This window comes from Paramormyrops kingsleyae, chromosome 6 (genome assembly GCF_048594095.1).
Source record: "Paramormyrops kingsleyae isolate MSU_618 chromosome 6, PKINGS_0.4, whole genome shotgun sequence".
Taxonomy (NCBI): Eukaryota; Metazoa; Chordata; class Actinopteri; order Osteoglossiformes; family Mormyridae; genus Paramormyrops; species Paramormyrops kingsleyae.
Genome location: NC_132802.1, coordinates 9221080 through 9238119, shown reverse-complemented (window position 1 = coordinate 9238119; position 17040 = coordinate 9221080). Strand labels below are relative to the sequence as shown.

The window sequence follows — 17040 nt, the reverse complement described above, 5'->3', positions numbered from 1 at the left end:
CTGTAGGTGGGGACTCTGGCTTCTTAAAGTGCTGACGGCCCCCATCCATGTGGTCACGGGACAGTGGATTTTACATTTGATCGCAGTTTTACGTTTAATCACGCACCTTTTTTCCCCCCCCAATTTCTCTGCACCTCCTTTCTTTGCCCTGAAGAAGCCGGTGTTCGGGCTTCACTCGGGACCCCTCCAGCTGCAGGGGGCAATCATCCGCACCGCCCTCAGGAAGAGCTCCCAGGGATTCGGCTTCACCATAATCGGGGGCGACCGGCCCGACGAGTTCCTGCAGGTGAAGAACGTGCTGCGGGACGGGCCGGCGGCCCATGACAACAAGATTGCATCAGGTGAGTGCGCCCCTCTGCCCCCCCCCCCCCCCCCCCCCACGCACTACGCAGGTCACGCAGCTCGCTTCCGAAATTCCAACGTGAGGCTAACACTAAAGCCATTTTCCTTATTAAGACCATTTTAACAAAAAACATGATTTATTTGCCATTTGCACAAGTTCTTCGGAATGCTTCTTTTGTGCAGACCCCATCTTGCTCTCCATAGCTTGGGGGGTCACAGCACGGGGTCAGCTAACATGCAGGGCCCCTGGAGCTGGGGGGTTAGGACCTTGTTCGGAGGGCCCATGGGCATGTTACTGTTCTGCCAAGACCGGGGCTCGAACCGGATCATCTGATCACAGGCAAGAGACTCAGCGCACTGAGCCTCTCACCACCCAGGACAGAATCCTTGTTGTGGATTCTGCTGATCTGCAGGCAAAGTGGGGAAGTCATGGGAGGAAATGGATGAGAGCACTCTTCCCATATTCCATTGCACTCCTTCGCCCTCATTAGCGCTCATCACTCATTTGCTGAGCTGGCAGCGGCCTCCTCTGATCCTGTCCAAAGCGCTGGCGTCTGATTAGAGCCTCGCAGTCCCATTCCTCTGAGGGAGCCTGTAAAGCCGCCACTCTGTTACTCTGTAATTGAATCCCTCGACCGCCGTGCCCGGCGCAGTCCGACTGCGGACGGCAGGAGTGGCATCGCGCGGCACGGTGACCGAGGGACCCGTCGGCTGCTGTATCGCATCTGTAAGGACGGCACTGCAACCAGACAGAAAGGTGCATTTGTACAGCTGAGGAAGGACGGAACCTAAACCTGTATACCCTGCTGCCTAAATATTAATAAGTGTAAATTTGCATCTCTCTTAACTGAATAATAGAAACAAACGTGAATTAGATTACATTTATGTTACATTTTTTTTTAGCTTTTATCCAAAGCAAAATATATTTTTGAGACCCTGGAGCAACTGTGGTTTATGGGCCTTGAAACAGCGACCTTCCGATCACAGGCATCCCCGCCCCCTGAGCCAGACACTGCCCTCATTAGATATAACAATCCCCTCTGTACACAGGCTGGTTTTGCAGTTTGTACTAGGCGGCAGCCATGTTGATCTTTGCTGGCCTTCACGGGCGTCCTTCTCCCCCAGGCGACGTGATTGCGGACATTAATGGGACGTGCGTCCTGGGTAAGACCCACGCAGAGGTGGTGCAGATGTTCCAGTCCGTCCCGGTGAACCAGTATGTGGACATGGTTCTGTGCCGGGGATACCCGCTGCCCGAGGACACCAACGGCAGCGAGGAGGCTGGCAGTGAGGTGGCGGGCATGTCCCACGAGAATGGCTCCCCGGACGTGCCCTACGTGACGACGGGCCCGGGGGGCCAGGGGGGGGGTGGCCGGCAGCCAGAGGTGACCGACCCGACTCTGCTGCAACCCGAGCTGGTGAGCGTGCCCCTGGTGAAGGGCCCTGGCGGATTCGGCTTCGCCATCGCCGACTGCCCCCTGGGTCAGAAGGTAAAGATGATCCTGGACGCGCAGTGGTGCCGCGGCCTGCTGAAGGGTGACGTCATCAAGGAGATCAACCGGCAGAACGTGCAGACGCTGAGCCACGCCCAGGTGGTGGACATCCTGAAGGATCTGCCGGTGGGCAGCGAGGTCAACGTGCTGGTGCTGCGAGGAGGTGAGAACGAGTCTGTTGCACCGCCAATGGAAACACAAACCTGTAGTGGGTTGGCTGAGAGGTGGGGGAGGGGCAGTATGAGGTGCTAGAGCTTATGGGGACAGAGGATTAATATGGGGATGGGAGACTTTTCAGGCAGTACCTTTAGAACAGTGTTTCTGGGGGTGGACACTGTCAAACTCCTGGTAAATCAATTAGCTTGGGGGATGTCTGCAAAGTGACAAATGCTGGCTGATATTTTTAGGGAGGACAGCTGTCCTGCTCCCTGTGTTAAATGCAATGGGGTCAACAAACCAAATGGGATCATTCCACACTGCACTGTACACAATGTCAACTCTTATCACCTACTTCTAGTGAGTTCTTCCAAGATCAGGGGAAAAAAAAAACCCATGTCGTCTATGGGCTGCTCTTCTATGAATGACTTAAGGTGGAGACAGCAGGGAATATCTGGGCCTTCGTGCTGCCTGGAATGTTCTGCCCTTGGAGAACAGCACCAGAAAGGTCTCCTCAGACTATGGGCCCTGCCTCTGTGAAGGCGTTACTTTTCAATGTTTGCTTGCCACGTGGTTCATTCTCATACTTGCCACGTTGTGAGAAAGGCCAGCTGGGATTTCCAAATTCCAGGAATCACTCCCTCTACTGCCCATTTCCAGTGTTAGTGGTGTTGTCCCTTTGTCACAGGCTGTACAGATGCCTCCCTCAGATGTTTCAGAATTCCCTCGAACTCTCCCAGTCATTGTTTACCACAGTCTCTAGTGAGTCTTATAGGGAACGGTATATAATGTCCTTGAGCACCGCTGCGTGCCCGTGCATTTTCCAGCTAGGAATTAGAGGTGAAAGTTCATCTTGCCTTCGATTTCTGGGAATACAGTGTAGCCTATATGAGAACAGCGAGTGGGCGGGTCCCATCTTCACATTCACTCAGCTGATGCACCATGTGCTCAGTATCATTGTTAATTGTTTGTACATAATCTGGATTTCTTCTCCTGCACACATGCCTTACCTCTCTTTTAGAGTGATGGATCGGTAAGTGTGGCTACTTTTCAGTCATGTCATTTGCTCCACGAGGACAGAGCTTATTCCTGGAGCTTTCTGCAGAATGGGTTGGTGACCTTTCGGGTTCCCCACCGTGTGGCAAAGGTGGCTTTTTTTATTTTGTAATCTGCCCTCGCAAACGGCACAGATACTCTTCTCTAAGGGAGAGATCTCCTGTAAGTGTGTACATCAGGACTCTGCCAGGTGAAACACAACTCAGACACAACTCAAATGCTAGATGCCATTAAGCCCCTCATGCATTCTCTTCATTCCAGTCAGGTGCACGAACACAAACCTCCTCATAAAAGTGTACCGGTTTACTGGCTTTCTGCAAATCATGTTACTCTGCAGTGGCACGGCATATGCCGCGCTGATTGTGTAATCCTGCCGAACACATTTCCCATAGTCTGTTTGGCATGTAGTGCCACCTAGTGGTCAGTCCCTCAACAGAGGCTCAGGCACTTTGAACGTGACTTAGAGACCATGCTGTCCAGCATTTAGAGCATGTACTGTAGAGTAAGCATAGAGAAAATCGATTTGAACCTACTGGTTGTTGACTTGCTCTGTCCTTGACTAAGCATTTCACAGTATGCTAGTGTTCGTGTGCACAACCTGGGACAAGGAGCAGTGTATTCAAATTACTTCAGTGCTGTTTTGGTAAATTGCCCTTCCTGACTGTACCCCCCCCCATTCTTCACCTGCCCGTAGGTCAAACGTCTCCTGTGAAGTCTCTCAAACCTGTAAGTAAAAAAAAAAAAAAAGTTTTAATTATATCATGTTTTCAGTCAAACAATAGGAATGTCTCGTGGGGGGTGGGGGGGGTCGTTTGAAAGCTTTCAAGACGAGACATGAGGTTAATAATTGAAGGCTAAAGATGTAAATCGTCCTCATTCCCAGAAATGCAGGCGTGTTGGTGACCTGCATTATTCAGGCATGGATGTTAGATGTTGCCGTTCTGCTTGAAGGGAAGCTGGTTTATCAGGTCCTGGCCCATACTTACTTTGCCGCTTCCCATCCCCAGCACGTCAGATAACCTTCGTCCTGCACTCTCTTAAGTCAGCAGTTCCCTGCGAACTGTCATGACCCCCTGAAATGGGAAGTGTGGTGAATTTGGAATGGGGCGATGACTTGAGGTTGTTGAGTCAACAACCCTCCAGACATTGTGACCGGACTCATTAAACCAGCTCCTGCTTACACTGGCCTACGCCTTAGAGTGCTACATCCAGAAAAAAATCTGCTTACCTTAATTGATTTATTGACTTTACTCTCTCCACTTTGGCTGTTATTTTTGGCTTGTTGCAGGGGACTGTCCCCGCTGCACCAAAAACAGATGTGACCACCAGCACAGAGACACTAGCACCTACAGACGCCACCCCCCAACCCCTGCCCTTCCCCCCTAACATCCTGCGCTCCAACTCACCCAAGCTGGACCCCTCTGAGGTCTACCTGAAGTCCAAGGCCATACTGGAGAGCAAACGTGAGTAAAATAAACCTCATTTGGGAAAAACCGATCCGTCCAAGAGATTAACGAAACATAAGGGCCACTGGGAAGACTATGGGTTTCACTTCCTCTAATAGCTGCTGATAACGTTCATTACTTCAGGCTGTTATTAAATGATTATTAGATATTTAAGCTTTTAGAAGAGCTGTCGCCTTTTCATTTGACTGACTTTCCAAATATCTCTGCCTAAGCTCCCAACACTAGGGACCTGGACGTTTTCATCAAGAGGAACCAAGAATCGGGCTTCGGGTTTCGAGTTCTGGGTGGGGAAGGTCCTGATCAACCTGTAAGTGTCCTCTGGTTCTGATGAATGTAGACCTTACAGCCCATTAAATTATTGTATGAATTATTGATTCATGCAACAGCATCATAATTCTCCAGTTGAGTTGTTAGTTGCCGGAACTTTTGCGGGATACTTTATAGTTCATATATGTTAGTTAGTTGTCTGAATTCCAGTAGCAACTAGAGGAGCAGCTGCACTCTGTGCTAAGCTGTGATTGGCTATTTCTTGAACCTTTGCACCTTGTTCCTGCAGGTGTACATCGGTGCCATCGTGCCCCTGGGCGCTGCTGAGAAAGACGGCCGCCTGAGGGCAGGTGACGAGCTCCTGTGCATTGATGGTGTGCCAGTGAAGGGCAAGTCCCACAAGCAGGTGCTGGAGCTTATGACCAACGCCGCACGCAACGGACAAGTCATGTTGACCGTCCGCCGAAAGGTGGTCTATACAGGTGAGTAGATGGGTTCAAAGACTTATGCACATGTGGGAAAGTGGGTGGGGCTAAAGTTACTGAGTTCGTATAAGGCCTTTGGATTCTGTGTAGGGATCTCAATGGATGCCTTTGGATTCTGTGTAGGGACCTCAGAGGGTGGCTCTAGAATCTAAGTATGGGCCACAAATGTTACTTCTGAATTTTTACCACACACCAAAAGGCTGGAAATTAAACTTGCCCACTTGCCTGAAATGAGTCATTTCGAATACAAAAAACTGAACACTAGATTGCTTGTTAAAAAAAAAAAATGCATGCTGGACTACATTTTTTACTGAACTAGCCAAGTTTACTAGCAGCAAAAATTCTTAGGTTCCACCTCTGCACATCCACTGACAGCATCTCAGAAAACTGAATCCAGTTAATAATGCTCAGTATAGCAAATGTTTGTGGTGCATGCAAGAAAAATAAAGAAAAATGCATATACTGCTTCCTAAATTATGTTAGGTGGGACACAGCAGTTTTAACATCATTGCCAGGGCCATTTTTTGTCCCCGCTGTGGGAACATTGTTTTATATCTGCAGTGGGAAAGCAGCGGTTTCATTAACGAGTCACCTTTGCAGTTCAAACCCAGCTTCAGGGTAGAGTAATACTCCAAGTGTTACAGAAGTGGATCAGCGCTGGATGATGTTGGCTAAATTTAGCACTGAGCTAAAGCATAAATAAATAAAAAAGAAACCACCTGAAATAAATCCCACATTAGTCCTCTTGATTTCAGTATTTTCTATATCTGCTGAAGACTCAAAGCATTGAGTCTCTTTTACCAGTAGATGGGAACAAAAAATATCAATGTTTCAAAACAATTCTGGAATTGGTTATTTTTAATGTGATGTGTGTTAGCAGCACATCTTGAAAATGGTTTATTCCATCTCTGCTGATCTCTGGCAGACGGCCCTGGAGGGAAGGAGGGCAGTAGCCAGCAGCCGATCCCCACGCTGGTGGAGGGGTCTCCCAAGCTGGCCCGCGTCGACATTCCCAGCCCCGGGTCCCATGAGTCCTACGACATCACGCTGCAGCGGAAGGACAACGAAGGCTTCGGCTTTGTCATCCTTACCTCGAAGAACAAGCCACCACCAGGAGGTGGGAGGGCACCTGCTTCTAGTGACGCCCCCCCCCCCCCCCCAACCCTGTAACTGTTCTGCTCTGTGTAGGATTAGCTGTGCCTCACTGTGTTAAATGCTTCTTCTGATCCCAGTCGCACAGTCTTGGCTGTGTGCCCTGCTCGTAGCATGCCAAGGCTCTTGGTAGCAACAAGGCTACTGCAGATCTCTTTGGCCTGGGTTCATAGATGAGTCAGCACCTTCTCCGGCGAGGAAGCAAGCCAGTCAGGCACTATACACATTGTAGGACAAGTGGCATGCTTACAGTCCAGTAGACCACAGACACACAATGACCAAGTCTTCACTGATTCAAGGAGGTGGTTAACTCTCAAATGCAACAAAGATGCTCCCAGCGTGGACCTTGAAAATAATGCTGATATATTATGTAGAAGTAGAGTGTAAAGCCATGGAACTGGAATTTCAATGACTATTTTCAGAAAGGCTTCATCCACATCATGGGTGGTACACAGCCGGCTGGCGGCAGAACAGTTTTCATCCTCCCCCCCTTGTCTCCTTTCCCGCGCAGTGATACCTCACAAGATCGGCCGAATCATCCAGGGGAGCCCCACCGACCGCTGCGGCCAGCTTAAGGTGGGCGACCGGATCTCTGCGGTCAACGGTCAGTCCATCGTGGAGCTGGCACATAACGACATCGTGCAGCTCATCAAGGATGCTGGCAATACCGTCACACTCACTGTGGTGCCAGAAGATGGTAAGTCGCAGCAGAGGTTACAACAAGTCTGCTTTCAAAGGATGGGTGGGCAGACAGGTCATGGGGGAGGCGTTGGGGTTAGGGTTAGGAAATGCTTCTAGGTGTATTTTTGGAGAATTAATACATGATTGTAAGGAGCATGTCAGAGGGTTGTCTTATTTCAGAATCAGCAGGAGATTCCCATAACATTCGTTAATTTAAATGACGTGCTTTGTAAATGGCAAGTTTCGCAGCAAAACTTTGAATCGTTCTTGCCTAAATAATTTTGAAGGGTAAAGTTGCTGTAATACTTGCTCGAGGCAGGACAGTGAACAGAGAAGTGTGACACGGGGGTTTGGGAGGAAGGAAACGGGGACTATGTTTGGAATTAATGGAATACCAAGGAGGAACAAAACCTCAAGACAGCTGTTTCCACATCAGCAGGGGGAAGGAGATGCTGAAAAACCAAGAGGGCATGGAAAAGACACAATGGGAGGCTGGGTTGGGTATTAGGGTCTGGGGGCATGTAAACATATTCTGATAACAAAGATTAGTTGGAGTATGGAAAATGAACTATATTAACTGCTAGACCTGGGACAGACTGAAAATGGCTCTGTTCCCCCAACCCCCCCTGAATGCCTGTGTTCCTGCTTATCAGCATGCTGGATGTTCACTTATTTTTTCAGACGTTTTCTAATACTCTCTGCCATTCCAGAACACAGTGGACCCCCTTCGGGAACCAGCTCAGCCAAGCAGAGCCCAGCGCTGCAGCATCGAGCCACAGGACAGCAGACCACCGGTCAGGACGACAGGTACCGAAGGGAATCTGGTGGCTCGGACTGTGATGTGACAAGTCTGTGGCACCCCACGCCACTGCTGGCCAAGTGCCTGCATAATCGCATCGTCAGAAGCTTTGTGAGCTGCTCACATGGCACTCTGTTGGCGGGGGGGGGGGGGCAGTGTCGAAAGGCTGCAGGTTAGGATTAATGGAGGGTGGTGAGATTGTGAGTTTTCCTCTTTGGCATTAAACGAGATTACCTATGTCAGCTTTTTAATCCATTACAGCAATAATAACCATTCCCTCCCCCATTATCCCGTCTTGGAGGCCGGTGTCAGAATGGACTTCAAACATTTTGTCTGCTCTTCTTGAGAAGTCAGCCCCCCCCCCCCCCTTAAATTCCATACACACAAAAGCATGGCACAGGTTACCAGTCTCCCTAAATCAGCAGTAAGCTGGATCGCAGTCCGTCTGAACGTTCCTTGTAGTGGGATGAGCTTTGCTGAAGCTAAATCCGTAAAATGAGCCCTCAGTCTTGTAGAGGAGTCAAGTCTGTTCTTCATATCATCCTGATTGAAGAGGTGCATCATCCTGATCATGTCCACGTGCCGCTCACGGTTTAGGTTTGGCATGGACACCGAGGAGAAAAGGGATGGAGCTGCCCGCGCGGAGTACAAGACGCTCCCTCTCAGCGAGCAGGGCACCACGACCACCGCAGGCCTCAAGCAGGTGACGTACCATCCGTTGCAGAAGCCGCCAGCCCCTGGACTCTCTTCTTGGGGTAAACCCTTCCACCTGACCTCAGAGAAAGAGCTCATCTGTCTCCCCACATTGCCTTGCCTCCCCGTACGGTACAGGGCTGCTGTCAGGTAGAGCTGGAGAGGGGAATGCGCGGGTTTGGCTTCAGTCTGCGTGGAGGGAAGGAGTACAACATGGGCCTGTTCATCCTACGGCTGGCGGAGGACGGCCCGGCGCTGAAGGACGGCAGGATTCATGTGAGCCTCAAGACGCATAGCGCCATAACGTATGAGAGTAGTCAGTTATAAGTATTGTGGTAATACAGGGTACTGTTCCCCACACAAGCCAGTTCAGAAGCAGTTTCTTCCCAAGGCCCATAAGAACATAAGAACATAAGAAATTTACAAACGAGAGGAGGCCATTCGGCCCATCAAGCTCGTTTGGGGAGAACTTAGCTAATAGCTCAGAGTTGTTAAAATCTTATCTAGCTCTGATTTAAAGGAACCCAGGGTTTTAGCTTCCACTACACTATCAGGAAGACTATTCCATACTCTGACTACACGCTGTGTAAAGAAATGCTTCCTCAAATTTGTTTTAAAATGTTCTCCCGCTAATTTCCACTTATGGCCACGAGTTCTAGTATTTAGACTAATATTGAAATATTAGTCTCACACCAGTAAAACCCAAGAGGGATACATCTCACATAAACAGTACAATAATGGAGCAGAAATCACTATTCATTGTGCAAATGAAGATGTGAGTAATAACCTGCTATAATGGTTATTCGTTACTCCTGTACTTAGTTGTTACATAGTATGTCTCCTTACGGGTTATCGCTTTTATGGTTTGACTACCTCAATATGTTAACTTTCATATACAGTTTATTTTGTGTGTATATTGTATACATCATTTATATTTTATTTGCTTCACATTTGTGTTGTCGGCTTTGGAATTCAGTATAATCTTGAGTCTAACACAATGGCAGTAAAATCTTTGAATCTTGTATCTTTACATGCATGATGACTGACTTATGGCGCGCTTCTCCAGTTCACTGAGCGGTTCTGCGGCTTCACTTGAAGTTGTCCTAATTTTACGTGCTCTGGCAGGTGGGGGACCAGATAGTGGAGATCAATGGGGAGCCTACACAGGGCATCACCCACACGCGGGCCATCGAACTCATCCAGGCCGGGGGGAACAAAGTACAGCTGCTCCTGAGACCCGGCCTGGGCCTCATTCCAGACCACAGTGAGTCCCGAACTCTCCAACCATGGAGTATGAGTATGCAATGTGGGGAATGTACAGCAGTAGTTAAGTGGAGGTCATTTGGTAGTGGGAAGTTTAGGTCAGACTTTCTGCTGACAGAACCACACGGCGCTCACAGTGTGAATTTTCACACATAGAAAGAACTGTGACACGGGGCTCACAGCTGGCCAGTGTTCGGCTGGCTTCCTGTCTGTAGATGTACGTCTCTCTTTAGTTCTCGTATACCAGGCAGTATCGGAATGGGAGTCTGTCATCCGCTCTCTCTCCATGCTTCCTTCACTCTCTCCTTCTCCCCCAGGTCTGAACTCTTCCACCCTGTCCTTCTACATGAAACCAGAACACCACTAAAGAGCTTCCCTTCTTTTCTCGGTCTGTTCTTATTAATCACCTTGGTAAATGTCTTCCTCCTCCTCCTCTTCTTCTGCTGTGGTGCACTGCACCTTAGTAAACCCCTTAACTCGCCATGTTTTCAGTTGCTCTTCTCGGCAATCTTTTCCTCATTTTTAAACGCTCTCACTTCTCAAAAAGTAATAAATCTGGATCAAGCATTACAGGTCCAATTTAGTCAGATTCGTTTCGTCGACTTGTGGAATCTATCTTACCATGAATGTTTGGGTTTAAGCTCTCGTTGGTGGCTGGGATTATAAAGACCGGATCTCCCCTCGCTAACATGTCTGCATATATACACACTCAGTGGCCACTTAATTGGATTTCCTCGTGTAGTACCAGTTCGGACCTTTGTTTGTCTCCAGCGCTACTTCAGATGCTGACAAGTTAGGTTTCTCCAAAAGCACTTTTGCACACCGCTACTGTACTGAGCTTTTATTTTTGCATTTTTGGCCTCCTTGTTAGCTTTGAGTCTGGCAGTCTCCTCTGACCTCTCTCATTAACAAGACGTTTTCATCCACAGAGCTGCCTCCTGACTGGATGGGGGCATGTTTATTAAAGCACTCTTTGTAAACTCTTTTTACACTTTAGTTCAGGAAGGGTGGATGTTTCTACGACATGGGGGCCGTCAAGTGTGGCACCGACAAGTGTGGCACTAACAATCACACTACAATTAAAAACTGATATCACACATTGTAAGTCACACAGTGACATCATTTCTACATGCTGTATATATTCACTTGCAGTCACATGATCTGCTGTTTGGAGGAGCAGGTTGTTTGCAATACAAACAGGTATACCTAATAAAGTGACCTCTGAGTGTAGGTATGTGAGATTTCATCAGTTAGCCACGCTGACAGCAGCCAGAGCTGACTGATTAGGCATTGGTTCAGACAGCGGTGCTCTGGTTGAGAAATGCGTTTAGCTTCCAGAAATAAGTCGGAAGTGTATTTCCATGGCGGATATCCCGAAAAATGAGAGAACCCGGAGCCCGCATTCAATTTCACACTCCAGCATTGTGTGGCGTCTCTGCTCAGCCATGGCCGGATGCCTGACATTTCTCAGGCCTGGGGGATCGTTCGTATTTCATCACCGGGGACGGGCTACACTAATGCCTCTTTCACAGCAGTATCCGCCACCATTATTGCACGCCGCACATTATTTAAATCTCATCTGAAAGCCGCCGGATGAAAAAAGCACCGGGGTTAACCGCTTTCCCGACTGCTTATGAAACAGATTTATTTTGTACAGAGTCCAATATTTTTGCTCATTAAATCTCTTCAATGCGATGTGTCACGGCCAAGATGCTGAAACAGCTTAAATATTTCTAAATTAAGAATTTCCCATTCGAAGGACATGGCATAATTAGAGAGTGGGTGATTGCTTTCAGTATTAGAATTTCACTTGATACACAGGTACTTCTGTAGGCTTTATCTTCTAAACAATAACACATGAATCATGCTGTTACACCTGTTCTTTTCTGCTTTTATTTTGCTGCAGGTACAAGGGATAAAATGAATGTTGCATCCAGCGGCTTTCTGAGGAGATCAGCCTCAGATGAACTACCATCTTCCACTTTCCCATTCTCAAACTCCTTCTCCACTACTGAAGGCTCTTTCAGTGTCCCCATGTCCATCACATCCAGAGAAGGGGAGACCCCCGGATTGGACACTGCCGCCTCCCGTTCTGGGGTCCCCGAATCGCGATCCAGCTGGGCTCTCGGCCTTGACAACAGCAGACCCATCACTGACTCTTTCCGAGATCAGTCTGGCACGGCACAAGGACAGCAGCCCCAGAAGACCAAGCCAACCACCAGTCTGGAGATCCAAGAGCTAAAATCCTTCCACAGGAAGATGGATTCCAACGGCTCCTCAAAAGACAGACCCGCGAAGAAAAGTGATGGAGTGCAGCCGGAACGAACCCATAGCACACGGAAAACTGAGAGAACCCCATCTGCCCTCAATGAAAGCAAGGTCAGTCCCTCCGTGTCCCTCAGCCGAAGGGACACTGAGCCCAACCTGGAAGGAAAGTCACGTACCCAGAGAGAGCCCCGCCCCCCCAGCCCTAAGAAATTGGCTAGGAAGGAGCAAGAGGGTGTTGCCAAGCAACCCTCAAAAACCCATGATGAGCAGCCGAGGAGGGCAGGGGGGCAACAGCCCAGTAATGCTGTCGGGGAGAGCAGAGAGAAGAAAGTCAAGGAGGACGAGCCTAAACGCAGGCAGGAGAGGGATTCAAACTGGGGGGAAGGGGCCGGACCCACAGGCGAGCCACGCAGAAAGGAAAAAGAGGTAGAGCAAAGAGAAAAGGCAGGGGCGGAAGAAGAGGGCACACTGAGTCGTAGGGGGCACAGGGAGAAGGACAGAGAGAGAGACAGGGATCGAGAGGGCAGGGAGGCCAGGAGGAAGGGGCCAGTGGAGCAGAAGGAATCCACCATTCAGGCACTGGACCCTCAATACAATGAATCTGCTGGTGGTAAGAAAGGATCCATTACCCCTGGCCCATGGAAAGTACCCAGCTCGGGAAAGACTCCATCCCACTCTGAAATGTGATCGGCTGCATGGCATTATGGGATATGTGTTCACTGCAACACACAGCTGGAGGGAAAGATGAAGCATGTGGCATGATGTAACCCCCCCCCCCAAGCTCATCCACCCACCTTTGTCTGCTCCTTAATGTTTGCAATCCCTTTGATCAGGGAGGGGGGGGGTACCTCACTGTGCCATTTCTCATATGCAGCACTGGATGGTGTTTTCTTGCACTCGCCAGTATGAAGGGTAACAATCCCTCTGTTATTCCTGTCTGCAGACTTGCAGATATGCATTCATACGGCATATATTTACACACATCTTGGTTACGTTGCCTGTATTTACGAAAACTTGTCTCCAAGAACATTTGTTCCTCACTCAAAGGAAGTCACAGTTTTTTGGGTTTTTTTTTGCTCCTATCTAAAGATCTTGTTGGGATGCTGACAGAACATGTACACATTGTGTGTAGAGTTCAGATTATGTAATCATAAGCTTTGCAGTGGATTTAGGATTATTTTTGAATCATAGCTTGATATGCATCTATTTTTAAAGAGACCAGACACTTGTGCTTAAGTATATTGTTTACTACTTGTATGTTTATAATAAAGCATATAAATTATTGAAATAAATATTGAAAAGAATATAGAAACCTATGTATCCATACTGAGCCATTCCATATTTAATGTAGTGTCCAACAGTTTATTCCAAATTCATAATACTTGCTCCCTACTTTTAATGTTACATATTGTTGGCATATATCTTAAATGTGTATTACAAGCAGATGAGTATGTGGTTTTAGAAAAACGATTGTAGCTTGGCCTGTATTTTATTGTGTGTGTATCATTTAGCCACGTGTTTCCTGAAGTACCTGCGGGGGGAAATATGCCCAGCTTTCCTTCGCATGATAAACACTTGGCTATATGGTGCCTGAGGCACTGTTTCCAGCAATTGGTTTGAAATCAATTTCAGTTAAGGCAAGAAAGCAAAAGGATGTACTTTCTTGGCTTTGTATTTAATTTACAAGTATCAGAACGCCAATGTCGATTTTCTTGGCAACAGTTAATACAGCGGTCACGTCTCCCTACACTACTATGGACCTTATTTGTCAATATTTATAAAATCCAATTACGCAGAAAACTGGTCACTGAACTTTTCTACGAACAAGTAAACTGACGGAATTCCCAACATCAGCAGAAGTGTTGGACGTCGATTGCATCATCACTTTAGCTTGAGTGGGAAACTGGGAATTTTTTATTTTATTTTATTTTTTTACACGGACTATTGCGGTTGATGTTTGCTGAATACAGAAAGGGCAGCTGTACACAGCCACACGGCAGTCTCCTGTTAGTCTCGAATTTAGAGAAGCATAACTTTTCTATACTCCTAGATGTAGAGAAATGTGACACTGCAATATGAATTTTTGAATACATACAGTCAGCAGTATGTAATGAGATGCATAGCAATATGGCTCTGAATCAAACATGCATAGCAAAGCTTTAAATATATGTAGGCATCAATTCACCAGTGCATCCTACTGCAGCTCTCACTGGAAAAAGTGGTGGAAAAATAATGAGGATGATGAAGATTTCTAAAAATACTTTGGATTCCTCAGATGGCATCACACGGATCACGTGATCTTTCAAATGAAATGTTCTGCAAACCACTATTATAGTGCAGGGGTCGTCGACCCTGCCAATCTGCTGGTGGACCAACATCAGAACCACCTGAGACGTCCTGGGACAAACAGATGTTTAGCAAATCGGTCTCTGTCTTCATTCCACTCATTGCCTAAGAGGTACTTGTGTGATAGCAATGTTACTATCTTACTACAAGCTCTAGAGAATGTTGTTGAATTGTATGTAGGGCTAAACCTTAGTTTTTTATATATACACATGGGGGTCCACCAGTAAACAACAGTAAAAGGTAAAATGGCGTAAACACAGAATTTGCTTGTCAGTACCATGAATATGTAGTTTTGTGCATTGTTTTGCCACTGCAGATAGTAATTGATTAGGGGGAGGGTTCACTTTTGGTAAATTCCAAGATATGCTATCTCTTATGCACTGATGTCTGAAGCTTTATCCCCATATCAGTGTCTGTATATAAAAATGTGGCCTTGCATTGCTATAACTGAAAAGCCTTTTGGTCTCTACATGATGTGGTAGTTGTAAATGTTTATAAATTGTACAGCACCTTTATAAATACTTGCAGAGTCCTCATTCAGATAAAAATCTGTAAATCGCTCCATTATTTTTTTAAGTAATCGGGGGAAAAATATTTAAAGTGCAACAATCGAAATTATGTGGGTCATGGCCTTCTGATCATGCACTGTAAAATAAAGTTTTACTGAAAAACCATCAGATCTTTTTTGTGAATGTTGCTTCTTTGCATGCTTATAACAACTTAAAATATTTTACACAAGCTAGTTCATTATTCTTCTGTAATATCTTGATTTACCTGAGCTTCACTGCCCAGTTTCACTTTGTCTGGGATTGTGTGCATGATCTTCGGGGGGGGGGGGGGGGGTTGGGCTGTGCCAGAAGTGAAATTTGTCTGGGGCAGTGAAGCTTATTGGGTATTTGCTCAGTTGGTGCCCCCTCCAGAAGATGACGTCCTAAACAGCTGCCTATGTCACCTAATGTGTTGATAGACACTCTTTTGAGTAAGTGATCATTGTAATGGATATTATCAGTAAGATGGCTTTGAGTAGGCGTTTGATACCAGCTTCAGCTACACCAATCAAAACGTGTAAAAAAAAAAAAAAAAGAAACGTCAACGTGAAGGTGCTGCTGTTAACACTATAATAACTATTTCCAAGATTGGCACATGAAACAAAAATTGACATTATACAGTAGAACCTTGGAGCTCGACCAACTCCGACATCGAACGGGTATGTTTAATTTTTTTCGACTTCGACCGAAATCTTGGAACTCGACCGTTCCTGCGTTCAACTTTACCAATTCTGAACTCGAAAAATCTAACCGCAACTCGACCGAAAACTCGGAACATGACATAAAACGGAGCTGCTAAAACTTGTACAGATCGAGACGCGTCTCTGATGAGCTAAAACAAAGGCAAAGACCTACCGGGTTGCAGATGCCTATGAATCGCCGTCAGTGTCGCGGTACCTCTCGACCGAGATCGACGTGCGAATGCTGTACGTGTTCCGTGTGATTTTTTTGTGTGCTTTATCTACAGTACATTTAGTGATATAGTAATCATGTCCCCTAAAAAAGTGAGCAGTGATAGCAGCAAACCAAAGAGGAAAGTAGTGAGAGTCAGGGACGGATTATGGGTTGTGTGGCCCCCACCACCACCAGCACCAGAACCACCACAATTCAAGGGCCCTTGGCAGCCAAATGCCCTCCCTCCATGTTTCCATCAGAGGCCCTATAGGGTTAGGGGCCCTTGTAGGCAGAGGATCAAAGAATGTAGGCCCTCTAAAATAGACAAACGAAAATACATGGTTGATAAGCGTTGCAAATTGTTTTGGGCTAGGGGCCCCACGGGCACCCCAAGGGCCCCTGGGCAGCGACCCCGCTGGCCCGGTCCGTAATCCGTCCCTGGTGAGAGTAACTGTAGAACTTGAAGGTGATGCATGTCTGTCGATCTACTCCCGTTCGTAATTATATATCTTTAACAGTTTTACTTTCTATACTAATCAATAAAATAATTACCATGTGCATTTATTGTGACTGTGACCCACGCAAAAAAACCATGTTAAAAGTGTTCCGTTGTTTCTAAAATCAAATGGCTACATGTACTGTAGGCACATGCTTCACAGGATGTGTAATGTTGGTCTGATCGAAACAATCAGTTCCACTGGACTCCAGGGTGAAAAGCGAGCTGGGAAGCATGAAGTCTCATAGTGGGAATATACTAGCTAGCTATTACAGCCAGGGATGGAGGACAACTTTGTCTATCCTGAAAACTCAAGTTCAGCCAGGTTACTTTATTTGTACCCGTAGGTAAATTTAGTTTACAGGAGATGAGTCAGCATCCACATAGCCAGCAAACAAACATCCATACAAACAATTAAGCAAATAAAAACACACAAGACACAAGTATTTGATAAAGAAAAGAATACATAAGAGAAAGTAAACACTATATCTTTTGTCAGTAGTAGGTGAGCATTCCCTTTTCTTTTTCTTCTCTGTCGCCAAAAACGCAAATATCAGACATGGTGATAAATTATCATATTATCAAATATCCATAAATGCAATTTCTGGAAATGCTGTCTTTGGTGGGGTGGGGTA

At 46.9% G+C, this 17040-nt stretch overlaps 1 protein-coding gene across 1 annotated transcript in view; it reads left to right on the top strand.

Moving 5' to 3' along the window:
- The window catches only part of magi3a (membrane associated guanylate kinase, WW and PDZ domain containing 3a), a 97196-nt gene extending 82052 nt beyond the window's left edge, over window positions 1-15144 (top strand). Inside the window, exons 9-21 of the mRNA XM_072713592.1 lie at window positions 158-341; window positions 1468-1998; window positions 3742-3773; window positions 4336-4510; window positions 4726-4820; window positions 5070-5262; window positions 6191-6382; window positions 6929-7114; window positions 7809-7905; window positions 8495-8600; window positions 8729-8866; window positions 9716-9854; window positions 11760-15144. Of these exons, the coding sequence (XP_072569693.1) occupies window positions 158-341; window positions 1468-1998; window positions 3742-3773; window positions 4336-4510; window positions 4726-4820; window positions 5070-5262; window positions 6191-6382; window positions 6929-7114; window positions 7809-7905; window positions 8495-8600; window positions 8729-8866; window positions 9716-9854; window positions 11760-12808 (3117 nt within the window). The 3' untranslated portion in view covers window positions 12809-15144. The remainder of the gene's footprint in view (window positions 1-157; window positions 342-1467; window positions 1999-3741; window positions 3774-4335; window positions 4511-4725; window positions 4821-5069; window positions 5263-6190; window positions 6383-6928; window positions 7115-7808; window positions 7906-8494; window positions 8601-8728; window positions 8867-9715; window positions 9855-11759) is intronic.
- Window positions 15145-17040: the final 1896 nt, after the last annotated feature.